Source organism: Poecile atricapillus, chromosome 15, assembly GCF_030490865.1.
Source record: "Poecile atricapillus isolate bPoeAtr1 chromosome 15, bPoeAtr1.hap1, whole genome shotgun sequence".
Lineage (NCBI taxonomy): Eukaryota > Metazoa > Chordata > Aves > Passeriformes > Paridae > Poecile > Poecile atricapillus.
Genome location: NC_081263.1, coordinates 4,681,665 through 4,705,455, shown reverse-complemented (window position 1 = coordinate 4,705,455; position 23,791 = coordinate 4,681,665). Strand labels below are relative to the sequence as shown.

The following is a 23,791-nucleotide window of genomic DNA, read 5'->3' as shown; positions in this document are numbered from 1 at the left end:
CTATTTTCTCTACAAGCATTCGTTTTTTGCTCTTTTGCAAAACCAGTTATCACGAGACAGCTGATACAAATAACGAAATCAACCCTTAGATAACTACAGGGAAAATGTACAGGAGAAATTTAAATAGGAAATATGCTGAATGAGATGTTTGATTTGGAATTTATGTTATCTTAATGCATTCAATACTGAAAATATCTCTGAACAGAATGTCAAAACCTGGGGCTAATGAAAACAGAAGCGGAAGAGGAAAACATAATCTATTTTAGGACATGTAAAGTCCTAGGATGTGTTCCAAAAAAGAGGTGGTATTTCATGATGCACTTCTAGCTCAAAAAACAGCTCTGAAAGTCATTTGGACTTCCAGGTTCACACAAGGGCACCCCACAATTGTGGTCCCTCCTCGTGTGGGATGTCTCAAACTGTACTGTAGTTTCCAAAATTACCCAGAACACGTGTGAAATTATGGGTTCCCAGCTTGGCAGGGGAACCTGACAGGCTGCAACTGTGGTGGGAGGGGATGGGGGGACAGCAGCTGTACCATGGATGAAGAGCATGGAAGGTCTCCTCCACTCTTTCTCTGACCCTTTTGCTTCTCTCCTGCAGTGTAGCCCTGCACTGAACACGTCTGCTCTAGAGAAAAAGGACTATTTCAATAGCATTTGACCTACATCTCCATAAAGGGAGATGGGGTAGGAGAAATGTCTCTAAAGTCATGAACTGAGCACCAGGGAGCTGTATTTCAAGAGGCAATCTGCTCCCTATCTCCTATCTTTAATTTTGATTATGAAACCCAACCACAGAGAAAATAAAGAGAGGAATTTGCCATTAATTACTATCTTGTAACTTAATCAAACACCCTCTGCAAAGGGCCCTGTGTGGCTGCAGCACATGATGGAGTTACAGCAGCCACTTCCTTCCTGGCTCTCCCTGGAGCTGCCTGTCTGACCACAGTCTGCTGTAAACTGGCTGCAAATTGCTTCTCCCTCTCCACAGTCTGGACAGGGGCTGGTATCTCCTCTCCTTTCTCTGTGCTCACACTTTTCCCACCTGGCAGTGCTGACCGACAGCATCTCCCGTTCCCCCAGCCCAGGGCACCATCCCGAGGGATCAGCTGGAGTAACCCACACCCCTGCCTCTGTTCCACTTGGCTTGCTCTGCATTTAGGCTGTCTTTAACAAGATGTATCCTCCAGATACCTGCGTGCTGCAGTGAATGACACAAACATAGATCTGTGCACAAGAGTATTCAACAGAGTTATACACAGATAAAGTGCCTGACATCCTCTGGGTGCTGTATTAACTCCTGCACTATACTCAGATGGTTGGTGATGATCTACCTGCAATAAAAGTAAATAATGTCATGCTTCTATGTCCTTTGCATGGAGATACATCTTCATGTACTTTATATTAAAATAAAAGCAATATATCCCTGTATCCAGCCCCTAATCCTACACAAATTAGGCAAATATACAGTGGCAGAGAGCACAGCTCTAACACACTCGAGGATTGAAGCTGGTATTGTTTGGTTTTAAGTGACAAAGCACTGACTGCCCAATCTGGACACCCACAGGATGTGTGCGTTTTGTGGAAATAAAATATTAACCACACCATATTTACAGCCCTGTATTATACCCAAACAGAGGCAAGGAGCAGCTACTACAGACCAGAAACACTGAGAAAACTCCACTCAAGACCCCAAACCTGTACTCTGCCAATTTTGTACCAGATCCTTCTGGTGGTGATGAAACTACAAGAGTAAGTCGAATGAGTGTAAACAGAGCAAGAGAGACTTTATACTTTCAGTGCCTGAGAAAAGCATCACCTTTATTTTTCTGCTCTGCACTCAAGCACACTGACAACATTAATTGAATGCATAAAGTGCCCAAACTCAGAAATTTGCCCCAGCCTGTGCAGTGTATCACAAGATGAATACCCAGTGCAGATATATCAGATATATATCTGATATAACTGCATTAAACTACACACCTGGCCTAACTCAGGTACGTAACCTGTTGAAAGAAAACAATTTCTCATCAAATAAGGCACATGGTGCATTAAATAAAATACCAAACCTAGTACATCATGTCAATATTAAATCAAATTTTCTGCATGTTGAACAGCTCTTCTGAGCAGCAGATTGAATTACCATGCACATCTAGTGATGACAAGATTACTGTGCATTAGCCTCCATTAATTAATGTGCAGAGTTCATATATCACCTGAGTCAAAATTAATGGATGGCATGACAAAGGACATCTATCAATAAAAGGCAGATCTCCAGAATCTGTAACTTGCCAGTGCATTCCCTTTGGTTTCCCAGAGCCCATAACCTCCCAGATGTTATTTTGTCAAATGAGATGGTTTTGTTTCTAACCATGGATAAGACACAAGAGAGAAATGTTTGAAAGCAAACCTTATGGAAAATATTCCCATTGGATTAATTAAAGTTTCTACAGGATAGGGAAAAAAATGCTTTACAGAACCTGGGGGAATGGAAGCAAAGGGAGATAATTTATACCTGTACATTCAGTTTTGTTTGTCAGTTTTAAAATGAATTGCATCTCCTTGTAATTGCAAAGAGATTTTGTTAGATTCACCATATCTCATTCCATCTATATATGTTAAGGAAAAAGAAAAGCAAAGCAAGAGAGATAGCTGCCCTGAGCATGGGTAAGCAGATAAGCACAGTCATAAACAAATATCCCCCTCAAATCACCGTGGAATCTGAGCATCAGCTTGGTTCTTTGTAGCTCAGACAATCCCAAAGCATGCTGAGGGCTGCTAATTCCCCTCACGGTGTCTGCAATCTCTGCCTTCCCATCTATGCAACTTCATTTCTCCATAAAGATGGAGCTTTCAGGATCTTAAGGCACACAAACAATATTTTGGCACAGTTGTGTTCCTGAAGTCTTTGTTACAATTGCTTTATAATTGCCATTTTTCTAAGCTGGTTTGATATCCATTAGTTAGATTTAATGCATGTTAAAATAAAGAGGTAATGGACACTTACTGGGAAGCCAATAAAATAGAAAAATAAAAACTCCTTTCACTTTGCCCTTTATCCCACATGTCTCTACAGAAGCACATAACCCTCTCAATCTTCTATGATATAAACAGAAAACACTAAAACTTCACCCACTTTTTACTGATAATACTGTTTCTCTATCTAGCTTTATCTTACAGTTTATGTTTTTAAATGGCTGGTAAATGGCTGCAGAATCATTAAAGGTTGGTTAACCTTCTTAGTCTAATTCTGACCTACAAGATACTTAATTTAATCATTCCCACATGGAAAAGGACGGAATCATTATGTGCAGACATGTGGTGATAGCCATATTACATTAGATCTTCATTAACCCAAGTTAATGATGGCTTTGTACTAATGGAAGCTTCCCCTTACTCCTCATTTTTTACCCCCAAATTGGAATGCTCACTTAGTGGAGCTTCTGCATCTGATGCTAGAGATGACAGTAAGAGTTGTGGGAAGATTAAATACTGAGCAACAGTGTAAAATTTACAACATTTCCTGAAGCCAACATTTCCAACTCAGAAGAGTTTCCTGATATTAGTTTCCTTCCCCACAGAGGATGGGAAGCTCAAGCCCCTGCTCATAACAGGGAAATTCACACTTCAGGTGATTTCACCCATTGCAAGGAGGTCTCAGGGACAAAAAGAACCACAACAAAAGCAAAGGCATCAAAACCAAGTTCCAAGACAAGTATGATGGGATCCTGAAAAAGTACAACTGAACTTTCTGTAGCGTTAAAGACTAAATCATTTCATCTAACAAACCTGCATCCTCAAGTCAAAAAATGAAATGTGTTCAGTGGGTGATGGGAAACAATTTCACATACTCATTGCTCAGGGTTTTAAATGAAGTTAGGCAGCTGACCCAGCAACAGTGCTGAGTGGAGTCACAGAGGTGAGCAGGAACGTGGACAACACATCAAGATGACAGAAGTGAGTGCAAGTACTGCAGGTGTAATAAATTGCAAATATACTTAAATTAAACTGCATCCTACATGCTCTGGATAAAAAAACAAAGTAGAAGCAGCACTTTCCTTCTGAATGGTATTCTTTCTGTCGTAACTGATAGCTGCTGTCATTCTCCTTCAACATAATTTTTGTAATCATTGGCAAATTTTGACCTTTCAAGCAGCTAACCTAATTCATAACGGATGCCACTTCCTAATTAGCAGAGACATTGGATTCTCAGCTTCAGACAGGGCAAGAGCCAACCTAATGAGAATAAAGAGAGTGAGCAGGTCTGGAGAGACAACAGAGAGAGCTGAAGAGGCTGCTGTCACCCAGAACGGAAATAAGATCTCCTTATTGTTAAAAATGGAATAAATACCTCCGGAGAGCCAAGGAGCAGATGCACTGACTGCAGCACACACATGGCCCTTGCCAGATTTGAAGATCACTCCCCTCCAGCAGCCTGCAGCCCGCTGAGACCCCCTTACCCCAGAGAAATCCCACCAGTCGAACATCAGGATGGGCAAAGGCACATCCAGCCTCTGAGCAAATGGTTCTGGCTGCATAAATTCACGAGGTTCAGCTCAGCTGAGCTCCTGCACGTGCATCCTCTCCATTTCCAGGGCTAATTTGAAGAAGGGGGAAAGCATGACTACTTCAGACAAGGTATCCTGAATATCCCCACTGAATTGTGCTGAGCAGCACAGCCAGGTTTCATGCTGCACTGAAGGTAGGTGTGACTCCAGAAACCAGGCAGCCCCAGCTGCACACAACCTGACACTCACCACATCCTCCACAGGGATCCAATCCCTGAATTTTGACATGAGAATACAATACAATACAAAGTGGTGTAATATAATATAAATGGTATTTTATATATATCATACTATGCTATTTGTAACTGCTGGTTAAAAGGAGGCAGAGTGTAGGCTATTACAGTGTTCAGTTGTAACTCCCTCCTACATTGGTGTCAAACCTTGATTTCTGCATTTTTTTCCTTTACATCAACTTGGCCATTTTTTTTTTTTTTTTTTTTTTTTGTTTTTGGAGGGAAAACCCATCAGTCTCGAGATTTGCATTTTTTTCTCACTTGCAGTCCTATAATTCACTTCCTTGCTCTTGGGACTGGATGCTTCTGAAAAGGAAATTAAGAGCACAGATTTCATAACCACTCACCTCGAAAGAAAATGGAAAGCACTACCACATGAGTTTGCAGAAAAACAATTCCTTATCTTAAAATTGTGCTTGGCTGAGCAAAAGAACTTGAAAAAGAATATTGTGTATCCTAAGTCTGTGTGTAATGTGCGAGAGAATAGAATCAGGTTGGACAAAGCCATTTTTAATAGCATATGAAGTGCAAGGATAAGAGGAGCACCTGCCCAGGGTGCAGAAGATGGTACTGCCATAGATGAATATATTCAAACTTGGGATGGATCCAGAAGTAATTCACACAACCTGTGAATACCTCTGGGATGAATGGAAGAATCCATTGAGTCCTACTCAGACCCTCTGGAATGTTTTACCTGTGCATGATCTCTCTGAAACCTTCAGCATTTGCACTATTTTTAGTTTCTAGTGCTACAAACCAGAACCTGTGGCAGCCCCATCCATGAACCTCTTCAGGTGCTCTCTTGAACCGGCACCTTCCTAAATGAAGAGTTCTAAAATTATCTCCAAGCTGGAAAAGACATATTGAATGTTTTGACTATGAGCAGCACGATGGTGTTTTTGGAATGGGTTGCAGTAGCAGAAGAGGGATTCACTCTGTGTCCTATTCATTTTTTAAAATGAAACATCTTCTCTTCAGCTCTCAGGCCCTGCCACCCAGCAACACCTGCTCTTTTCCTTCAATGAACAAACAACCAGGCACACCAGGCATCTCCTCATGAATTCCACTGTCAGGCTGGAGAAGAGGAACAAGCCAGAACTGCAGAATCCAAATTCTCCCCATGAATATATATATGAATGAAACTATATGCCTTAAAAGATTAATTTCACAAGCCTTAAATTGCAGTTTAATTTGAAAACTAATTCAGCCTCATAATTGACTTTCTGTTCAAATCACTGAGGCTAAAGATTTAAATTCTTAATATTCAGATGACTTTCGAGTTTCTGGCCCTATCTGTGCATTAGTCCATGGTGTTAATCTCTGAGGGAATCTCTGCTGGCATAGAAATAAAATAAACAAACTGGGACACTAGTAGAATAATCAGCTTTTAAAATCCTTGGGTTTTTTTATATACTGCTTATTTTTTATGAAATTTCTTTAACTCAATTTGCCACATATAGATTTGGCTTCCAGCTATTTCATTTTTTCACGTGGCATGTTATCAACAATTATTCTATCAGAGTTCCATGGACTCAGGAGGAGATGGAGAAATTTTAAATTACAACATTTCTCATGTAAGAAATACTAATATTCCTTTATTTTGGGGGACTCTCTATACTCAGCACTCATTCACACCACTCCCAAGAAGGATGGTAGGAGTAAACTGTCATACAGAACTCCAGGAGAATGAAGGGGCTGGAGAGAGTTTAAAAGAAGTCACTTGGACTTGTGGTATTAACTTGAAAGGGACCAAGATGTATCCAGAGTTAGTGAAGTGGAAAGGATGAACGGGAATGGAAAAGGCCAGTCTGACAGGAACAAATTGTTTTGGAGAGACAAGTTAATTTTTGACAATCTTTCTGTTAAAACAAAATAGATACAACCCAGAGCAAAGCACTCAAGTCACTGCAGAGCATTTCACATTGACCTTTTCAGAACTGAACGCTTCAGTTAAGTAAGACATCCACATCCTTCTGCCAGGAAGGGTTTGTGGTGCTTATAGCAAAACTAAGCTTCTGCAGAGATGGAAATAGTCCTTCTCCATCACACTATTGTTTTGTGATTGAATTCCCTTTCTTCTTTCATATTTAAGCATTCTCATGCCATCTTATTAATTTTTCTTTAAACTGTAAGTTTCTCCTGGAAGAGCCCTCCCCAAGGATGCTGCTGGGATCCTGCACGCCCAGCAGAGGAAGTTCAGGGGCTGTGCTCATGGCAGGCAGCAACTGCTGCTGTACAGAGGGGAAAATCCCACTCCAAGCTCCAGTTCCTTCCTGCTGCAAGGAGCTGGTGTGATGCACCTCGGAGATGTGGGCATGGAAAAGGCAGCAGAACCCTTGCAGGGCAGCTGAGCTCTGCACTCCTCCCGCTTTGTCAGCGCTTGAAAGGCAGCGCGCAGCTCCGGGAGAGCTCTGCTGATTAAGGCTGCCAGAGGGAGCAGGGGAATTTCAGCTCCAGCTTGCAGCTGCATTTTTAAAACTTGGCTGTGTTCTTCACACAGAGGCAAAGTTCAAAGAGGCAGAACATTATTCAACATGAGTAAAACATGGTCTTTTAAGATACACTTTCAAACAGTGGCACGTTAAATCAAAACAACTTGTGGAGGGGGAGAGTGAGGAAGAAAGATGGTCCTGTGGAAAAGGAAGTCCTGCATCACTAGTGTTCTGCATTTCTGAAGGGCCTGCTTTTACACATTTAAATTGCCCAGCTACTTGACCTGAGGATAGATAAGCCAGAAATGCAATAAACTGTTCTTCCAGAGAGTATCAGAGAAGGAAAGAGATGCAATTCAGTTTAAGAGCCAGCACATCAGAGGATGTCCAGGGGCCAGTTCTCACTACAGAGAACTTCACCAAGAGTGAGCTCCTGCTTTCAAGAACACTATGCCATGGCTCAAGACACTATTTCAATTAAGGTATTATAATCTTAACCAGCAACAACAACCTATTATAATTAATAGTACTTGACGATTTCTTTTCTATTCCTGCCAAGGATTGCTTCAAGGTGACTTGCAGAGAGCACGCTCCTTGGGAACCCAGGCTGAGTGCTCTGCAGGCTGGGAAGCCCCTTAAACCCCATCAGACTGTCTAATGAGTATCTTCACAGCGCTGCCAACTCATCCAGCTTTTGGACAATTTTGTATTCCGTACAAATTTGTATTCCAGGCTAAAGCAAACTTGCTTCTGCAGGAGGCTGAGTGCCCAGCAGTGTCACACCATGCTGCAGGCTGGAGCACGCCTCCTTCTTCATTCCCATTTCCTTGGGTCACTCCACTCTCTTCTGGCTTCTTCACTGTTCAGGAGGTCACATCTTGGCCACCCTCCATGTCCTGCCCTGGCCTGGCACACACTGCAGCTCCCTGCCAGGCTCAGGGATGAGGCTCCACACTCTGTTCCAGGTCACCACACCCCAGCCCGAGCAGGGACCAGGCTGTGTTTGGGCACAGCCCTGCCTGGTGTGCACACACAGCTCTGCCTCTGCTCCAGCCTGGAGCCCAGGAGTGCTGGGACAGCTCCACAGGGCCCCTTCCTGCTCCCCTCCCTGCTCCCAGGACTGGATCTGCTCTACTGGTCCTGCTCAAGCCTTACTGGGGCTTTCCCTGCAGCTCAAGGTCACTGCTCAGCCTCTGCTCAACAGCACACATTTGATGGTCTTGCTCTGCAAAATTTCCATGGGTAGAGCTCAAGCTCCAGATATCCTTTTTTATCTGGTGTTTGTTTTTTTGGTTTTTTTTTATTATTATTAAATCTGGGTAAAGAGCCTTTGGCTGCTCATTCTAGCTGCCCTCAGAGTCAGCATTTATTTGGGATACTCTAGAACACCCTTCTCATCAGAGGTGTGCAGAATTAAGAACATTGCAGATACTGTCGTAATCAAGTAATCCTGCATTTTTAATCACAGCCATTATAAATGGGCATATGGAAGATGTGAGAAATAACAATTGCATGGGATATCCAGGGAAGCATTTTCAGTCCTCAGGCATAGTTCAGCAGCACTGAGCAGAGGAAAATGAATGCTGAACTCCTGTAACATCTAACAAGATTTTTTGGTTTGCTTGAAGCATGGATATTCACACATATGCAGATATATTTTCTAGATCCATATCTAACTTACTGTTGAATCAGTACTGAAAAAATTTTGCTGTTACCTCAAAGAATATGCAGTGTCTTTCATTTCCCAACTGCTGCCAGAAATAATCGTGAATTCTGGTCATGTATTTCTTCTCTTGCAATGGCTAGTGTGTTATCCTAAATTGTTACAATATTCTGAGACATACTGAACAAATAAAAACTTTCTAAATATTTGCAAGATCTACACTTAGCTAAATACATTGTCTCCACTTGTCTCTGCACAAAAGAGGGACCTAATTTTGAGGCAAAGGAGGAGGTATTCCCTTTAACTCCATGACCTCTCTATCGCTTTCTCAAAGGCACAAGATCATGTTTCTCGCCAAGCACACGGAATGAGGGCCTCCAATACCCAAATTCCTAGGAGGCTGTACAAAAAGCAAGGAAGAGAAATTCAATACTAATATAAACCTTTAAAAGAATACCGATTAAACAGGAAAGAGAGAAGAAAAAAACCCTGACAAATACATCAAAGACAAATGTAATTGCTTTTGAATAAAAACAGATTGCTTTCTACCTTCCTGCCTTAAAGGCAAGCACTCCAGCCTGGGATAGAGAACACCAAAAAACACTGCTAGAAGCAGAGGCACAAGTATTTTGTAGGCAAAATTATCCTGTTCTATTTAATAGCTCAAAGGCTTATCTGGATTTCAGACAAAAAGAGGATGCAATTTACTGCTTCTTTGACAGATGAGCAGAGCTAGTTAAAACATTTGGGAACACTTTGAATATTGATCTGTCCTCGAATAAGATGTAAGAAATTTGATTTGCTATGGAAATGTTGTATCAATCTTCAAACCTTTATATGCCCCAAAGTGGCCTTCAAATGAAAGCTGGAAAAATTCTCTGGGAAGATGTCATTAGAGCCATCAGCTCAGGGACTTCTCACACTCCCTCCTCCAAGCAGGACCAGGGTCAGGACTTTGAAGCTGGGACATCACCACCCAAAGGAATCAGAAAGCGAGCTGTACCTATTCTTTGCTCAGAAATAATGTCACGTTCTGTCCCCCCACAGCTGCCCATCCCTCACAGTGCTGGAAGACAATCAATCACGACTGTGAATCACCTTGTTAAAAACAGTGCCCACCGGAGACCTCCCTCTCACACCTCCGGCAGTGGAGCCGTGATAAATGTCTGCTGACACAAACCAAAGTCACGGGGTATTTAACCCCTCAGCTGGCAAATAACCAAGGAGAGAATCCAGGAAAAAACTCCCTCTGATATCAGGAGACTTCCAATTGTACTGGTGACACACAACAATTTATGTTCAAAGAATGGATACATTCATTTTAGTTACACTCAGCAATGAGCTAAACCAACCCTGCTCCCATATTGGAAACTGCAGGGTTACACCACACCTAAGTAACAAATCAACAATAGAGTTGGAAAGAGAACATTAAAGATCTTTACAGCTCTGTTTTTTCCAAGCATATAAATGTGCTCATGTAAAAATAATCATTTTTCCCCATACAACTTACACACTCACTTATTTTTTACCCATTTATGTCCTGAAATTCTTCAAAAACTTCAGATATTCAACTTCCCCATTGTACCCTTTGTTGGAAAAGTCTCTGGGGACAGAGGATGAGCCTGCAATTTCAATACAAATATTCCCACTTCTGCAGGTTTGCACCAGGTCCCAAGTAAGAAAGTGTTTTCTTTGGAGTCTGACTGGATGCCAGATATTGAGCTGGCAAATGACTGAATTAAATATCAAGGAGGAGGATATTGAGCATCTGAGACACAGGGTCAGTGAAAGGCCACTGCCAGGCTGGCTTTCAGTGCTCTGTAATTAGAGTAACAGCCCTGTACGTGTGCAATGAGTGCATGAGACTGGCATGACAGAGCATTACTGTACAAAACTGCTGCTTTTACAAATTCCACAGCCACCAGGGAACACCAGGTTCCCTCCATCCCAAGTCTGCACTTTCTCCTCACCCAGAAAAAACACCAGATTGTTCCCACCTCCATCACTCTTACACCAAGAGCAAACCTCTCCCTCAATCACTGTGCTCCCAGCAGAGCCCAAGCCACCAGAGCAGATCAGTGGCTGAAAATCTCTGAAACTTTGAGACTTTTTTTTCAACTGTACCTGGTTTAGAGCCTTCGTCAACAGATCCATTATAGACTTGGTTGATGAACTCGGGCCTGTTGTCATTCATATCAATCACATAGATGTAAAGGTCAATAGGATTCTCCACCTTGTTTCCATTCATATCCACGGCATGAGCCCGGAGCTGGGAATGAGCACAATGAAAAGCACAAGATCAGCAGCTGGATTTGTTGCAGATTGATAGACTGTTTTGCAAGGATTGACTTTACATCATAAATACCTTCTCAAAATTGAATGGAGCCAGTATTTAATTCCAGCAGAAAGCACTGACATGGTTTCCATCTACACTTGATTCACAGACAGTTTTTCAGAGCTTAATAGAATATTGAAATAATATTTTAAACAGTGATTGTCAGTGGAAACATTCAACTCTGGTGTAGTGATGCTATCCTATCCCCTTCGCAGCTCACAGACCACTCTATTTTAATTTTTAAGACATATTGAACCTTGTCTGACAATCTGAAAAGCAAATTTTGCTTAGTTCCAAATAAAGTGAGGAAATTATTTTGCGTGGGAGGTTTCTTATGGAAACCTGCAGCATTTCACACCCATAATACTAGGGATTAGTAAGTGAAGAGATTTCAGGATGATCTTAGTAATGTTTATTCTTTATTTAATCATGGTCTCCAGGAACAGCAACAGCTTCCGACCCCATTGCTCTGTGCACCAAAAGACATTTAAAAACTCCCATTCCTTCAAATAATGGGAGCCCCCATGGCACTAAGAATGCAATTTCCTCAGGCTTGAATAAAATACCCAGTGCTGAGGCATTTCAATAACCAGAGCCACAGTGTTAAGCCCTCAGTTAAACTGAAACTGCAGCTTTATCTTATTAGCAATAACCATCAGTAATAATGCCCAGAAACAAGAGCATCTGTTTTCTGAACAAAAGAGACAGATACAGCATGTCAAAATGAGTAATTAATAAAACAAAGCAATCACAATAGTCTGGAACAATCAGTAACCAGGTGAAAAAAATGGATAGCTTTCTCATTAAAGGGAACAGATGGCTACTCTAAATGGTGTGTGGCTGAACGCGCTGCCGATGCCGGCGTCGGGAGAACTCCAACAGCGAGGGAAGAGCTGCACGGCCCCCGACCCGGCTGCCAGAGGGGTGGCACTGCCTGGCTGCGAGTGCTGCAGATTTTGGCCACCATCCCTCTTCATCTCAGCCCCTGTGAGCACTGCTGATCCTCCACCCTGCCATGAGAGCTGGGGACGGCACTCGGGATGGCCGTGTGACATCCCACAGGGCTGGTGGGCTGAGGAACCGAGGCTTCAGAGGATGCCAGCTCCACAGAGTCACAGAATCACACAATGGGCTGGAAAAACCTTCAAGCTCATCTAGCTCCAACCCTCTGTCACAGGCAGGGAACCTTCCACCAGACCAGGCTGCTCCAAGCTCCATCCAACCTGTGCTTGAACACCTGCAGGGATGGGGCAGCCACAGCTTCTCTGGGCAACCTGCTCGTGCCAGGGCTGGCTGGAGAGTGGGGCTGAAGGACAGGGGACACACCAGCCTGTGCCATCCAGCGGGATGGAGGCCTCTGGTCCCTCCCAGCAGTTCCCTTCACCATCAGGATGCTCTGGGAGTCAGAGCTGACGTGACAGGGAGGTCTCCAGCTCCTCTGATGCATGACAAATAAATGTGCTAATTGCATTAGCCCTGGTTCCTGCCTTTCACTCTGACTGTGCTGGTGATTGATACAACTTTCCCCTTCATGTATGGTGCTCAGAAGTCCAGAGCTTAACAAAAGGAACTGCACACCATTAGGATGGGCTGGATTAACGTTTAATCAAGCAAAGAGAACAAACTGCCACGTGAAATGAGCTGGGAGAAAAACACTTTATTTTTTTAAAAAGAAGGAAATTAAGTGGCACGTTCTCTTTAAAGCCTGAAGAAGTCCAGCTTTGCTTTCAATGCAGGGTGTACCATTTGTGTTTCATGACTTGCAATGCTCTTAATATCTGCATTTCTTTCCTACATAGGAACTGCTTTGGCTCCCACCTGTTGAGTTATCCTTCATCATGTCAGATGTAGCAATTCAATAACTTTACAGTCAGAGGTCAGACTGTCTTTGAAAAAAAGTAATTCAGAGCTAAAATTAAAGTTATTATCTTCAAACTGAGGCAGCACTGGGCTCTCTCTTACAGCATTTCCAGCAGCGGAAATGGTTCCATTCAGAGATAAAGCAGAGAGCAAAGCTGGTATCTCCCCCCTCAGATCTGACTCTCCCCCTGCAAATTTTTAATTACATTCGATGGCTTTTGTTTGAAATCTCCAGGAGTAAGGGATTTCTCAGCAATGCACATCTATCTGCTTGTTGCACTCACTGAGCACATGTACCCATCAGCGCGTTACTGCCTGCACTCAAGGCAAAAATAATTCAATAAGCAAGACTGCAGGAATCTCATCAAAGCTGTGGTGACATGCTCAAGTGTCCTGAGCCCAGCACCAGCTCTGGGCTAAGCTTTGGGAGGCAGGGCTGTGCTGGACACGCTGGTGTGGTCACTGGTGTCCTGACTCAGGAACATGGAACCCTCTCTCCTGCTCCTTTGTGTGGGCTGGCTTCAGTGAATATTTCTACTCTTCTCCTTTTGTGCTTGTTTGCATTTGTTTTCTCTGCCCGTCCTCCCTGCACAACTCTCATGTGCCAATGCCTCCATATCTCCCACAACACGTTGCTTCTCTGTGGTCAGTGCCAGATGTGGCAGAGGGAGAAGGGAGACCTGAGACAGAGGGTTGAATTTCAACTCAATGGGAGCTCTTCCTGATAAAAACTAATCCTTGTTAGGAGAAAATTCCTCATTAGAGACCATCCTCAGCAGAGAGAACCAAGGAAGGAGGGACTCCAGGGGGTCAATCTGTCTGCTGGGAAATTGGCTGGATCTCCAAGGCAGACCTATACTACGTTTCCCTTCCTTAATTCATCTTCTCCCTCGTTCTCTTGTCCTACTTTAGGTATTCATGAGGCATCCTCAAGCTGGACAGCACACTTTGTTCTGGAGCCATTCCTCAATGGCCAAGGTGCAGCTCATTTCTGTGAGGCACAGCTGGAGCCCACGTGGTGCTCCGTGGCCACCTGTGACCAAGCCACCTCTGCCACCTCTATTTTGGTGGTGGAGGGATGGAGGAGATGAAAAGCAGATGAATGGGAGTGCTTGGTAGCACTGGGCAAGGTGTAAAAGGTGATGGTTGAGCTCCACCAGACACACACATCATTCTGAGCTGGAAAACACACCAGTGGAAGGTCAGGGGACATCACCACAGGAGACAGGCCAGACATGGGGCATGCACAAGTATTCAAATGGGAGCTGGTGGGCGGCTGAAGAGAGTTAAGAAACATTTATAAAGTTAGTTTAAAATATTTACATTTTCCCCAAGAGGGAGAACATGACAGGAGTGAAGAAGGAATAAAATCAAATGAAATACCTTGCAAAGGATTCTGAAAAATTAATACATGTAGCCAACTAATCTCTAGCTGATGCATCACTCTGCTGTACCAGCCAAGGAGCTGGCTCGATATTCTTTAACAAATATTGTTTAAAAGTGTGACAATTATTGCTATCATATTCAGCAGCAGCTACCATAGGTCTCTGAGGTTTTCCTACTGACAGCTTCCAGTGTAAATGTAGCTGTTGGCATACAAATGATTTGGTATCATGATTATTGATTACACTGGAGGCTGGTGGTATCTGAAGGTAGTTAGTCAAAGTCAACACAGTGAATTGTGTTAAATATGAATATTACTTAGGCACTAATACTACTAATACAAATATACATTATCAGTCAGTGACAGAGCCTTTAAGCAATAAGCATACAATGTCATGCCTAATTTGTGTGCTCTTAATTGTGATTAAAAGTTCAATTTAGAGCATTGTGACACAAACGGCTGGCATTATTCAACATAGTTCAAAATACTGAAATTAGCTTTTGTACCCCTTAATTTGTAGTAAAATTGTTTTGTTCCTTTGCATTTAAAACAACTCTGTCAGTCTATAACCCACCTGTTCTGCTCCAGCCATTGCTCAGGGAATATTTCATCAGCCTGATGCTGACAGTGCACACACGTGTCTGGAACTGGATTAGGACTTGCTTCAAAGTTTCCCTATAATGCATATTACTTGAGTATCATAAGCAATGATTACTTACTGACATGTTTATGCTGATGTCTTTTGAAAACAGAGCTTGAAAAACGTCTTGGAAAACTAAGCTACCAATTTTCTATCCCTCGTACTTGCCAGGCCTAACTGCAGCTTAATATGAAACTGGTGTCTGGATCAGAAAAGACACTCAGAGCCACTAATTCTGTCAGCAGCACAAACGGGACTTGGGGAGCGCAGCTAAATAAGGCCAAGAGAACTCATGCATATTAAATAATACTACCTGCTGAAACTTACTTGGCATGCAGTGAACATTTTAGGGGCTGACTGCAAGGGGAGATGCAGCACGTGCCTGCCACAGTGAGATGGCAGAAAAATGTGGGGAATGTGCCCCATGGCTGTGTGTCCCAGGACTGTGTGTCCCATGGCTGTGTGCCCCATGGCTGTGTGTCCCATGGCTGTGTGTCCCATGGCTGTGTGTCCCATAGATGTGTGCCCCATGGCTGTGTGTCCTATGGCTGTGTGTCCCATGGCTGTGTGTCCCATGGCTGTGTGTCCCATAGCTGTGTGCCCCATGGCTGTGTGTCCCAGGGCTGTGTGCCCCATGGCACTAATGATGCTGGGGTGGCTCCCAGGGCATCACTCAGGTCATCACTGCCACTTGTGCAGTTCCACACCACAATGTGGGGTTGGTTAAGTGGCTGCAGAACCTTTTCATTTTCCTCTTCTTGTATTTTCAGCTGACTCTGAGCCTGGGATGCCTGCGAGGTCCCTGGAGGGTTTGTGCTCTGGTTTGCAGTGCCGACAAAAACAGATGAGGCCAAAATACAGCTGAAGTTGCAATCAGTGGGAGTGCCAGCTCACACAGCACCTGGGCAGGCCCTGGGAGTCCCAGAGGCACATACATCTTTACATACCTCAAGCTCCAAATGATCCTCCCTAAAAGTTCAAGAATGATCACAAAAACAGGGGAAGTTCTGCTGCAGAACTCCTGATCTAATTAGAAAAAAATCTGTTTCACCTTAGGGAATGAGGCAGGTTTCATCAGACAAATGGCTTGCTGAATGCAATACTGGTGTTAAAACACTAGTATTTTAAAAATGGTAGTCCTGAAGCAATACAGATAATTATGCATAAGAAAATATGTGTTGAAAATGTGGGAGTTAATGAAACAGAACTCTTATACGTAGCCTCAGAAACACTTGCAAATTATTGTTCTTTCTTTTATAATTAGTTTTTAGATTACCTGGGAACAAAAGCAGCAAGGACAACACTTGAGAGTGACAGAGATGCTGAAAAGACTCTGCTTCTGGAGCTGCAGAAACCTGAAGCTGTGTAAATGCACCCACCTTCATCAGGAGCACAAGGCTGCATCAGACACAGAGATTGTGTCCTGTTGGGTCAGAGGGACCCAGGGTGGTGCCTTGCAGCTCCATGGACATTCTCCACCCCAGCTGGAGAGCAAAGCTACTAATTCAAGGTAAAGGAAACTACAGCAGATCTCAAACAAATTTAAAGGTGGTCAATCTCTCCAGTTCACATCCAAGCCTAGACCTCAGTCACTGCTCTTCCAGCATTCAGTTCAAACCTAGCTCCATGTTGCTTTTCCTATCAGTTAGAGTCTGGGCTCTATGAAGTGGCATAAATTCACTGACTTCATCAAAACCTCCACTAGCCAAGACTTTGGACTTCATCTTTTTTCTGGAAATTGGACAGACTTTTTCTGATTTCCAGCACTGTTCACTCCTACTGTAAGTTTCTGCTCCAGTGTTTGGGTCATTGCTTTGTACACGGTGTATTTATAAAGGCTTTATAAAGGGTTTGTAAATGAACAACTGATGGTTCAAGAAATCATCAATCCATTGCTACTGAGGCTGAAGGATCTAAAGGTCATTTACAGACACAACCTAAAATGTTCTTCATCACCTTCTACTGTTCTCTTAACAAAGATTTTTCTATCATTCAGTATTCCTGTCTATAAGGTCTCATAACATCCTTATCAGCTATTCTGTCTATAAAATACATCTTCCTGTAACCTTCAGAGTATGAATATGCTTATTTACATATGGATGCCACTAGTTCAAGGTTTCTGAGAGGAACAGAAAAGGCTGGAAATCCTGTGGTATGTACAAGGCAGACTCATCCCTTCACCTTTGACAAGGCAAGAATTCAATTTGCTGAATTCACTGTGACTGGTAGATTCAGTTTGTTTTTAAGGAGCACAGGGTTTCTTATGATGGAAGACAAAATCTGTTTCATCTCATGTTTTTGACTGTGAGTGTCTGATCACAGACATCACAGCGGCTCCATCAAAAGTCTTAACTTTTTTATTATTGACTAGACTGTTATAATAACCTGGCACTGCTGAAACAATATCAACAACGCTGAGATGACACACACTTTATATCAAATATTTTTTTCTCCAAAACAGCCTCTCTTCATATTTTCCTAGGCACAACAAACAAAATAATTGTTCTTGTTCACAGAGGATAAAATAATTTTTCTTCAGATCTCCTTTTACCCAGGGGAAATCTCTTTTTCCACCCAACTAAAGAGGTAATCTATTTTCTTTATCCTTCCACCCCAGCCCAGAAGCTGTGTCAACATGGTTAACTGGATACCTGATAAAGCTGACAGAATGTGCATCTCTGACGGCAGTTTGGGATGTGGTGTCAGTGGAAGTGACCCGTGAGCTCGGCTGACATTACAGCATCCCTGGGAAGGGCTATTACCATGCCAGGAGATGGGGCTAAGGCTGATAGCAATCCATGGAACAACCTTTCACAACCACTCCAGGAGACAACTAGAGCACAGATGCAGAAAATGTTTGAAATTTTTTTTTGCACGGCTATCATGCAAGGGACAATCTATTCTTTTAGCAATTTGTGGGACTGGATCTGCTGTGCAATTCCACTGTGCAATAGAGGAGCTGGGATTTGTATCAAAACACAGCAATCAATTACACTGTGAGCATTCTGCAGGTAGAGCATTTTATGAACTAGGATAGCATGAGGCACCATCACTTTTGAGTGTAATTAATCTTAATTAATTTCCTGATATTTAATATTAGCCTATCTGTGTATTTAAAAACCTATCTGACACACCCCCATCATACTGCCTGAACATCTCCTGGTGAATTAAAATGAAAAATGACTATAGCAATTATTGCATGTTTAGATGCAGTAATGATTCTTAAATTAGTAATTTCCCAAGACATGCTAATGTAGTGACTGGCTTCTCATGGTTTTGGGTGGTTCAGTCTACACATAAATTTGCATGGATTTAACAAGCAGTGTGAAGTTTCACCATTTTAAACAAATGACTCTGTGTCTGAAAGAGACATCAGTTTATCTCCACTTTCATATAATCACAGAATTGTTTAGGTTGGAAAAGCCCTCTCAGATCAAGTCCAACTGTTCCCCCAGCACTGCCAAGCCTGTCACTCAACCGTGTCCCCAAGTGCCACATCTACATGGCTTTTAAATCTCTCTGGGGATGGTAACTTCACCACTGCCCTGTGCCAGGGCTGGACAACTCTTTGAGTGAACAAATATTTCCTGATATCCAACCTAACTCTCTCCTGGCACAACCTGAGGCCATTTCCCCTAGTTCTGTCACTTGTTACCTGTGAGAAGAGACCGACCCCTGTGTGGGTCCAGGTACTCAAAGAGTGACAAGGTCTCCCCTGAGCCTCCTCTTCTCCAGGCTGAGCCCCCCCAGCTCCTTCAGCTCATCAAACTCACTGTCTCTACCCTTCCTTGGCTCCACTGCCCTTCCCTGGACATGTTCAATGTTTTTCTTGTGGTGAGGGGCCCAAAACTGTCCCCAGATTTCAGGTGTGGCCTCACCAGTGCCCTGCACAGGGGGACAATCACTGTCCTGGTCCTGCTGGCCACCCTACTGCTGATACAGGCCAGGTGCCACTGGCCCTCCTGGGCACACGCTGGCTCACGTTCAGCTGCCACTCTGCATTGGTTTGGCTGATTTAACGTGTCCCTTCTTGGACCCAGCAATTCTGCTCTGAGCCTGTGGGCCCAGCTGAAAGTCAGGATGTTTGATGCTCACGTGGTAGGAAGCTCTTTCCTCCCTGTCCATCGGGCGTGTCACGTACATCCTGCCAGACACAGGGTCGATGTTGAAGACCTCCATGGGCGGCTGGTCGGCTCCCACTCCCGTGATGCTGTATCTGATATGGATCTCTTTGTCCTTATCGGAACGGATCTGGGGGAAACAACAGAGACAAGAATCCGTCAGTTCTGCACAAAAGCCATACAGATGTTCGAACAGCTTTAAAGATCTGAGCCTGAAGGCTGCAGAGATGTAATACCACTGTCAGTCCTGACAAGGGAGCTGAACGCCAATGATTTGGCAAAAAGCCATGAAAAGAACACTCCACTTAGTTTCAGCTATTTCACTCCTCTTTAATTCATGAGAAATCATTGAAATTGTGACTTTTCAACTAAGATGTGGAAGAGCCTAAAATGCACAAACCCCACTGTTTACATATTACTGAAACCCTGGTCTCCTTAGTATCCAAAATTTTCAGCCATGCCCAGAGTGTCCCGGCCATTAATCATTTCTAAAAATGCTGTCTGCAAGCTCCCCCATCGTATTCTCAGTCCCAGTGACTGTGCACATAAATACTCCCATGAAATTCAAAGAATGAGGCTGTTTGCTCCTCTTTGTCCAACCCTGCTGGCTTGAGAAGGCCAGGCTGGGAATGCACAGGGGATGTTATCATTTCATGTGATTATTTGTTGAGGAAAAGCATGTTTTGGACGCTGTTTTTGAAAGCTCTTCCCTCCTGCACCTGGAGAACAACACTGCAAGCTGACTACAGCACAGTAAGTTCCATGAACCTTGGATACAGAGCTGAGGAAAAAAAGAAGGGAGGTTAATATGTTGTCCTAGCAACCCTGACTATCTCTTTAAACACAAATTTAATTTTCTGATCAAATGCTGAAAGAAGTTCTTGCAACAGCATGACTGTTCCTGAAAGGAAGTGCAAGGTACAAATAAATTACCACCCCCCACACCATCACAAAGTGTCTTGGCACTGTAGAAAGCGATGTGCATAAATTTTTCCCTAACAGGTCTATGAATACAACGAAGTAGTGGGAAGATAATAGAGCCCTCGTAGCTGAGTGCACGTTGGCATCTCTGCTACAGCAGCTGCACCCTTGGAGGGGCCTGAGCGAGCTTAGTGGGATTCTGTGTCCCTCAAACAGCCTCGATTTGGGGAGAGAAGGTCATTTCCCAAGGGAAGAGGAGGCTTTGCTTGTCAGGCAAAGGAATCGAGATGGGGCTGTGGGCTGCTCCACGCTCCTCCCATATGTGACCTACTGCTGTTCCTTCCTCTCCTGACACAGGAGGCTGACAAGACACTGAACGTGTCGGTGCAGGGCAATATCAGATCCCCGGCTCCCAGAATGTCCTTTGATACCTTTGTCCAGATCATTACCAAGTTTGTGCACTGTTTTCTTTGTACTTCCCCCACCAAACTGTTGGCTCCAGCTAATGGCTAATCACGTCAGTTATTACAGACACCGCCAGGATTGATCCGCGCGGCATCTGCGCCGCTGGAGCTGCAGGTCAGGGAATAGACACAGTTCCATTTGTCTTCTCTCCAAAGGATTCACTGCTTGTTACACTGTTAGTATTGAGAAAACTGATTGGACTTACACTGGTATAGCCACTTAAAAGAGGGCCTGGGGACACTGCAAGTGCCCTCATGCTGCACAGGAGGATTTGTCCAGCTTTATACGGGGCTAGCGGGTATTTGGAAGAGAGACCCAAGTAGGCAGCCACGAATCCGACTTTCATTAGTAAATCTGTGGGTAAGGAAGGGTATACTAAAATCAAGCATTGCTTGCACAACCGTGGTTTCAGTGACAGCAGCCAACTCACCAGTTTGATACCTGAAGACCACAGTCCCCATTTTCAGAAGGTGAGCTCTGCCCTGCCAGAGGGAAGGGCTGGAAATGGAGCTGGTGGCAATATCTGTGCAGATGCACAGCTCACGTCAGGGGGTTCAAGGTCCAACCCATCACATCCACATCTGGAGCCAGGCTTAAGATAAGTGAAAACAGGAGGACACTGCTGGACCTCCAGCTTTGAGGCAGGGTGGGGTTCCCACATTACAAATTGAAAAGGGTGATGTGGAACACAGCTGTGTGTCTTTATCAGTGTGTATCTGCACAGCTCCAGACAAACTGTGATGTAAGTTTTCCCTTAACAAAGGTGGAAAAACCCCACAACAACCCAACAAAGCTATTTTGCACTTCTACCCAGCCCCAGCCTGTCCCAGCTATGGCTGTGCTTGAGTGCAAACACCAAAGAGCTAAGCAGGCACTCCAGGGAACCAAAATGGGAGCAGTTTTAACCCAAACCACAGAAGGGAAGAGCCTGTTAGTGGACATTTTTCTGCTCTATTTCCTGTTGCTTATAGTACCCAGATCCCATTGTGATAGAAGCATTAGAAATGCATAGAGAGAGACAGAAACAGGGAAAAGGAGCCTGGATTTAAATACTCAGTGCTAAAGGCATTATATTTTATTTTTGGGAAATGCAGATAAACAGAAGCTCTCGAAGAAAGCTATGTACAGTTTAATAAAGTGCATGCTATAGGATGTCCTTGCAGCACTTTTATTAGCATTAATAGGGTCTAAGCTGTCTGTATGTAAATCATTGCAGATCTAGGAGATGAAATATATCATAAGAGCTACACGACTCACCCAATTATACTGAGAGAAATCCATGCTAATTACACTGCATTTAGCAAAACGAAGATTGGGGAAATATATTGCAAATATTCAGCAAAGACTCATTATTTGCTGTTAATTGCAATCATAGCACAAGGGTTTGCCTGCTACCTATACTTAAATCCATTTCCAGTAAAAATACAAGGGTGTGAAGTGTTCAGGAAAAAAATAATGCAAGAAGTAGCACTTGTCACAGAAAGTTGCAAAGATCATTGACAATGAGGCATAGTACATTTTACTACAGGGAGATATTTATCTCACACATGCTTTTTATATTTGAACATATAATTTTAGCACTCTTAATGAGATTTAAAAAAAAACAACCACAAGGATTTTTTTCAGTAATACTGTAACATTTTGACCAAAGGTTTCATTTGCCTAATTCCCAGGGTGCAATTTAGTAAATCTTGTTGAGAAGTTAAGAACATTATCTGAACACAATGCAAGGTTTACTTCTTTTGTTGAAACTGTTCCTGGAGCAGTTAACAATAAGAATAATAATAGTAATAGTAATAACAATAATAATAACAACAATAATAATAATAATGATGATTATAAACCCCTCTCTATTCCCAAGGAGCTCACTAAATCAGGAGTAAAAACTACTGGTTGGGAGAATTTACTGGTTCAGAGGGGAGTTACTTTTCCCTTCATTTAGCCTGAGAAGTGTGAAGATGGTAACAGATCCATATGATAATCTTCTGACTGAAGAACATACACATGAATTTTCCTTTCATTTATCTCTCCTTTTATAATGCAGTCAAGAGGTATGCAGGGCTCTGGGTTACAGAGCAGATGGCAGAGGAATGGTTTTCCTTAGCTGCATTTATACATTTTTTACTCAGAGAACCCTTGGAGCTTTGAGCTTCTCTGGTGCCTGGCATGATACAACTCTGCATATGATGATGTGAGCAGGATGAATGATGATGGCTGATGACTGTCATAAAATGAATTTGCTTGCAAAGCAGCTTTTATGCTCTAAAAAACCCCTCTGGGACGGAGCTTGGAGTGGATTGATACACTGGTGAGGGAAAATGTCCCAGATCAAAAAAACAATTTATGTTGGAAGATGCAATCCCTTGCTCCTATCCTACCTCATGAACACAGGTAGCATTTTCCATGCAGGAACCCTCAGCAACCCTGACAGATACAAATGGACCATCTGGAACCTGTGGGATGAGCCACCAAAGCCCCAGAGGGAACCTGCAGCAGAGCCAGGCACTGCACTGGAGTTGCCTCCCTCTGCTTGGCTGTGGCCAGCAAGGACAGGGTGGCCTTGCAGCCCAGCAGGGAGAGGCTGGAGCTCCAATCATTGAGGCATCATCCAAAACACAGCAATGTTTGCAACTCAGAAGCAGAACATCTGGAATCTGGCTCAGCCCTTGTTTCTACAAAGCAATCCCAGAAACAGGAGAAATGGTGCAATTTCACAAGATGGGTATTTTCTACCGCAGGTTCAGATATAATAACTAAAATGTTTGAAAGTGAATATTGCAACCATTGAGACAATACAGGGCTAAGGCCTACCTCTGCAGCAAGGTCACATTTAGACAGAAAAGCAGTGTTTGTAGCTCAGGATTGCATCCTGCTTTTTACAGGTACCATCTGCGGGCTCGTGCATCTCCATCAGGATTTACTGGGTAGCTAAACCATTCCCACAAATTCTACTGGTGAACAGAATTTCAAGCAGTGAGCTCCTCTAAGGTGCCAGATTTTATCACCGGTTTTCTTCTGTTGATCCACACCCTTGTGCACTGCCCTTTCTTGCTGCAGGGGTTTTGAATTCACAAGCCCCCCTCCCTTGTCCTGGCAGTGGCAGGAGCCACCAGAGACCCTGCAGTGCTCCCATGCCAGGAGCAGGGCTGGTACAGAGCAAGGAAAGC

The 23,791-nt window shown here is 43.5% G+C and overlaps 1 protein-coding gene across 1 annotated transcript in view; it reads right to left on the bottom strand.

Annotated features, from left to right (window-relative positions):
• CDH4 (cadherin 4) overlaps positions 1 to 23,791 on the bottom strand; it is a 413,499-nt gene that overhangs the window by 75,826 nt on the left and 313,882 nt on the right. Inside the window, exons 5-6 of the mRNA XM_058850685.1 lie at positions 19,213 to 19,368; positions 11,023 to 11,167 (exon numbers count right to left, since the gene is read on the bottom strand). Of these exons, the coding sequence (XP_058706668.1) occupies positions 11,023 to 11,167; positions 19,213 to 19,368 (301 nt within the window). The remainder of the gene's footprint in view (positions 1 to 11,022; positions 11,168 to 19,212; positions 19,369 to 23,791) is intronic.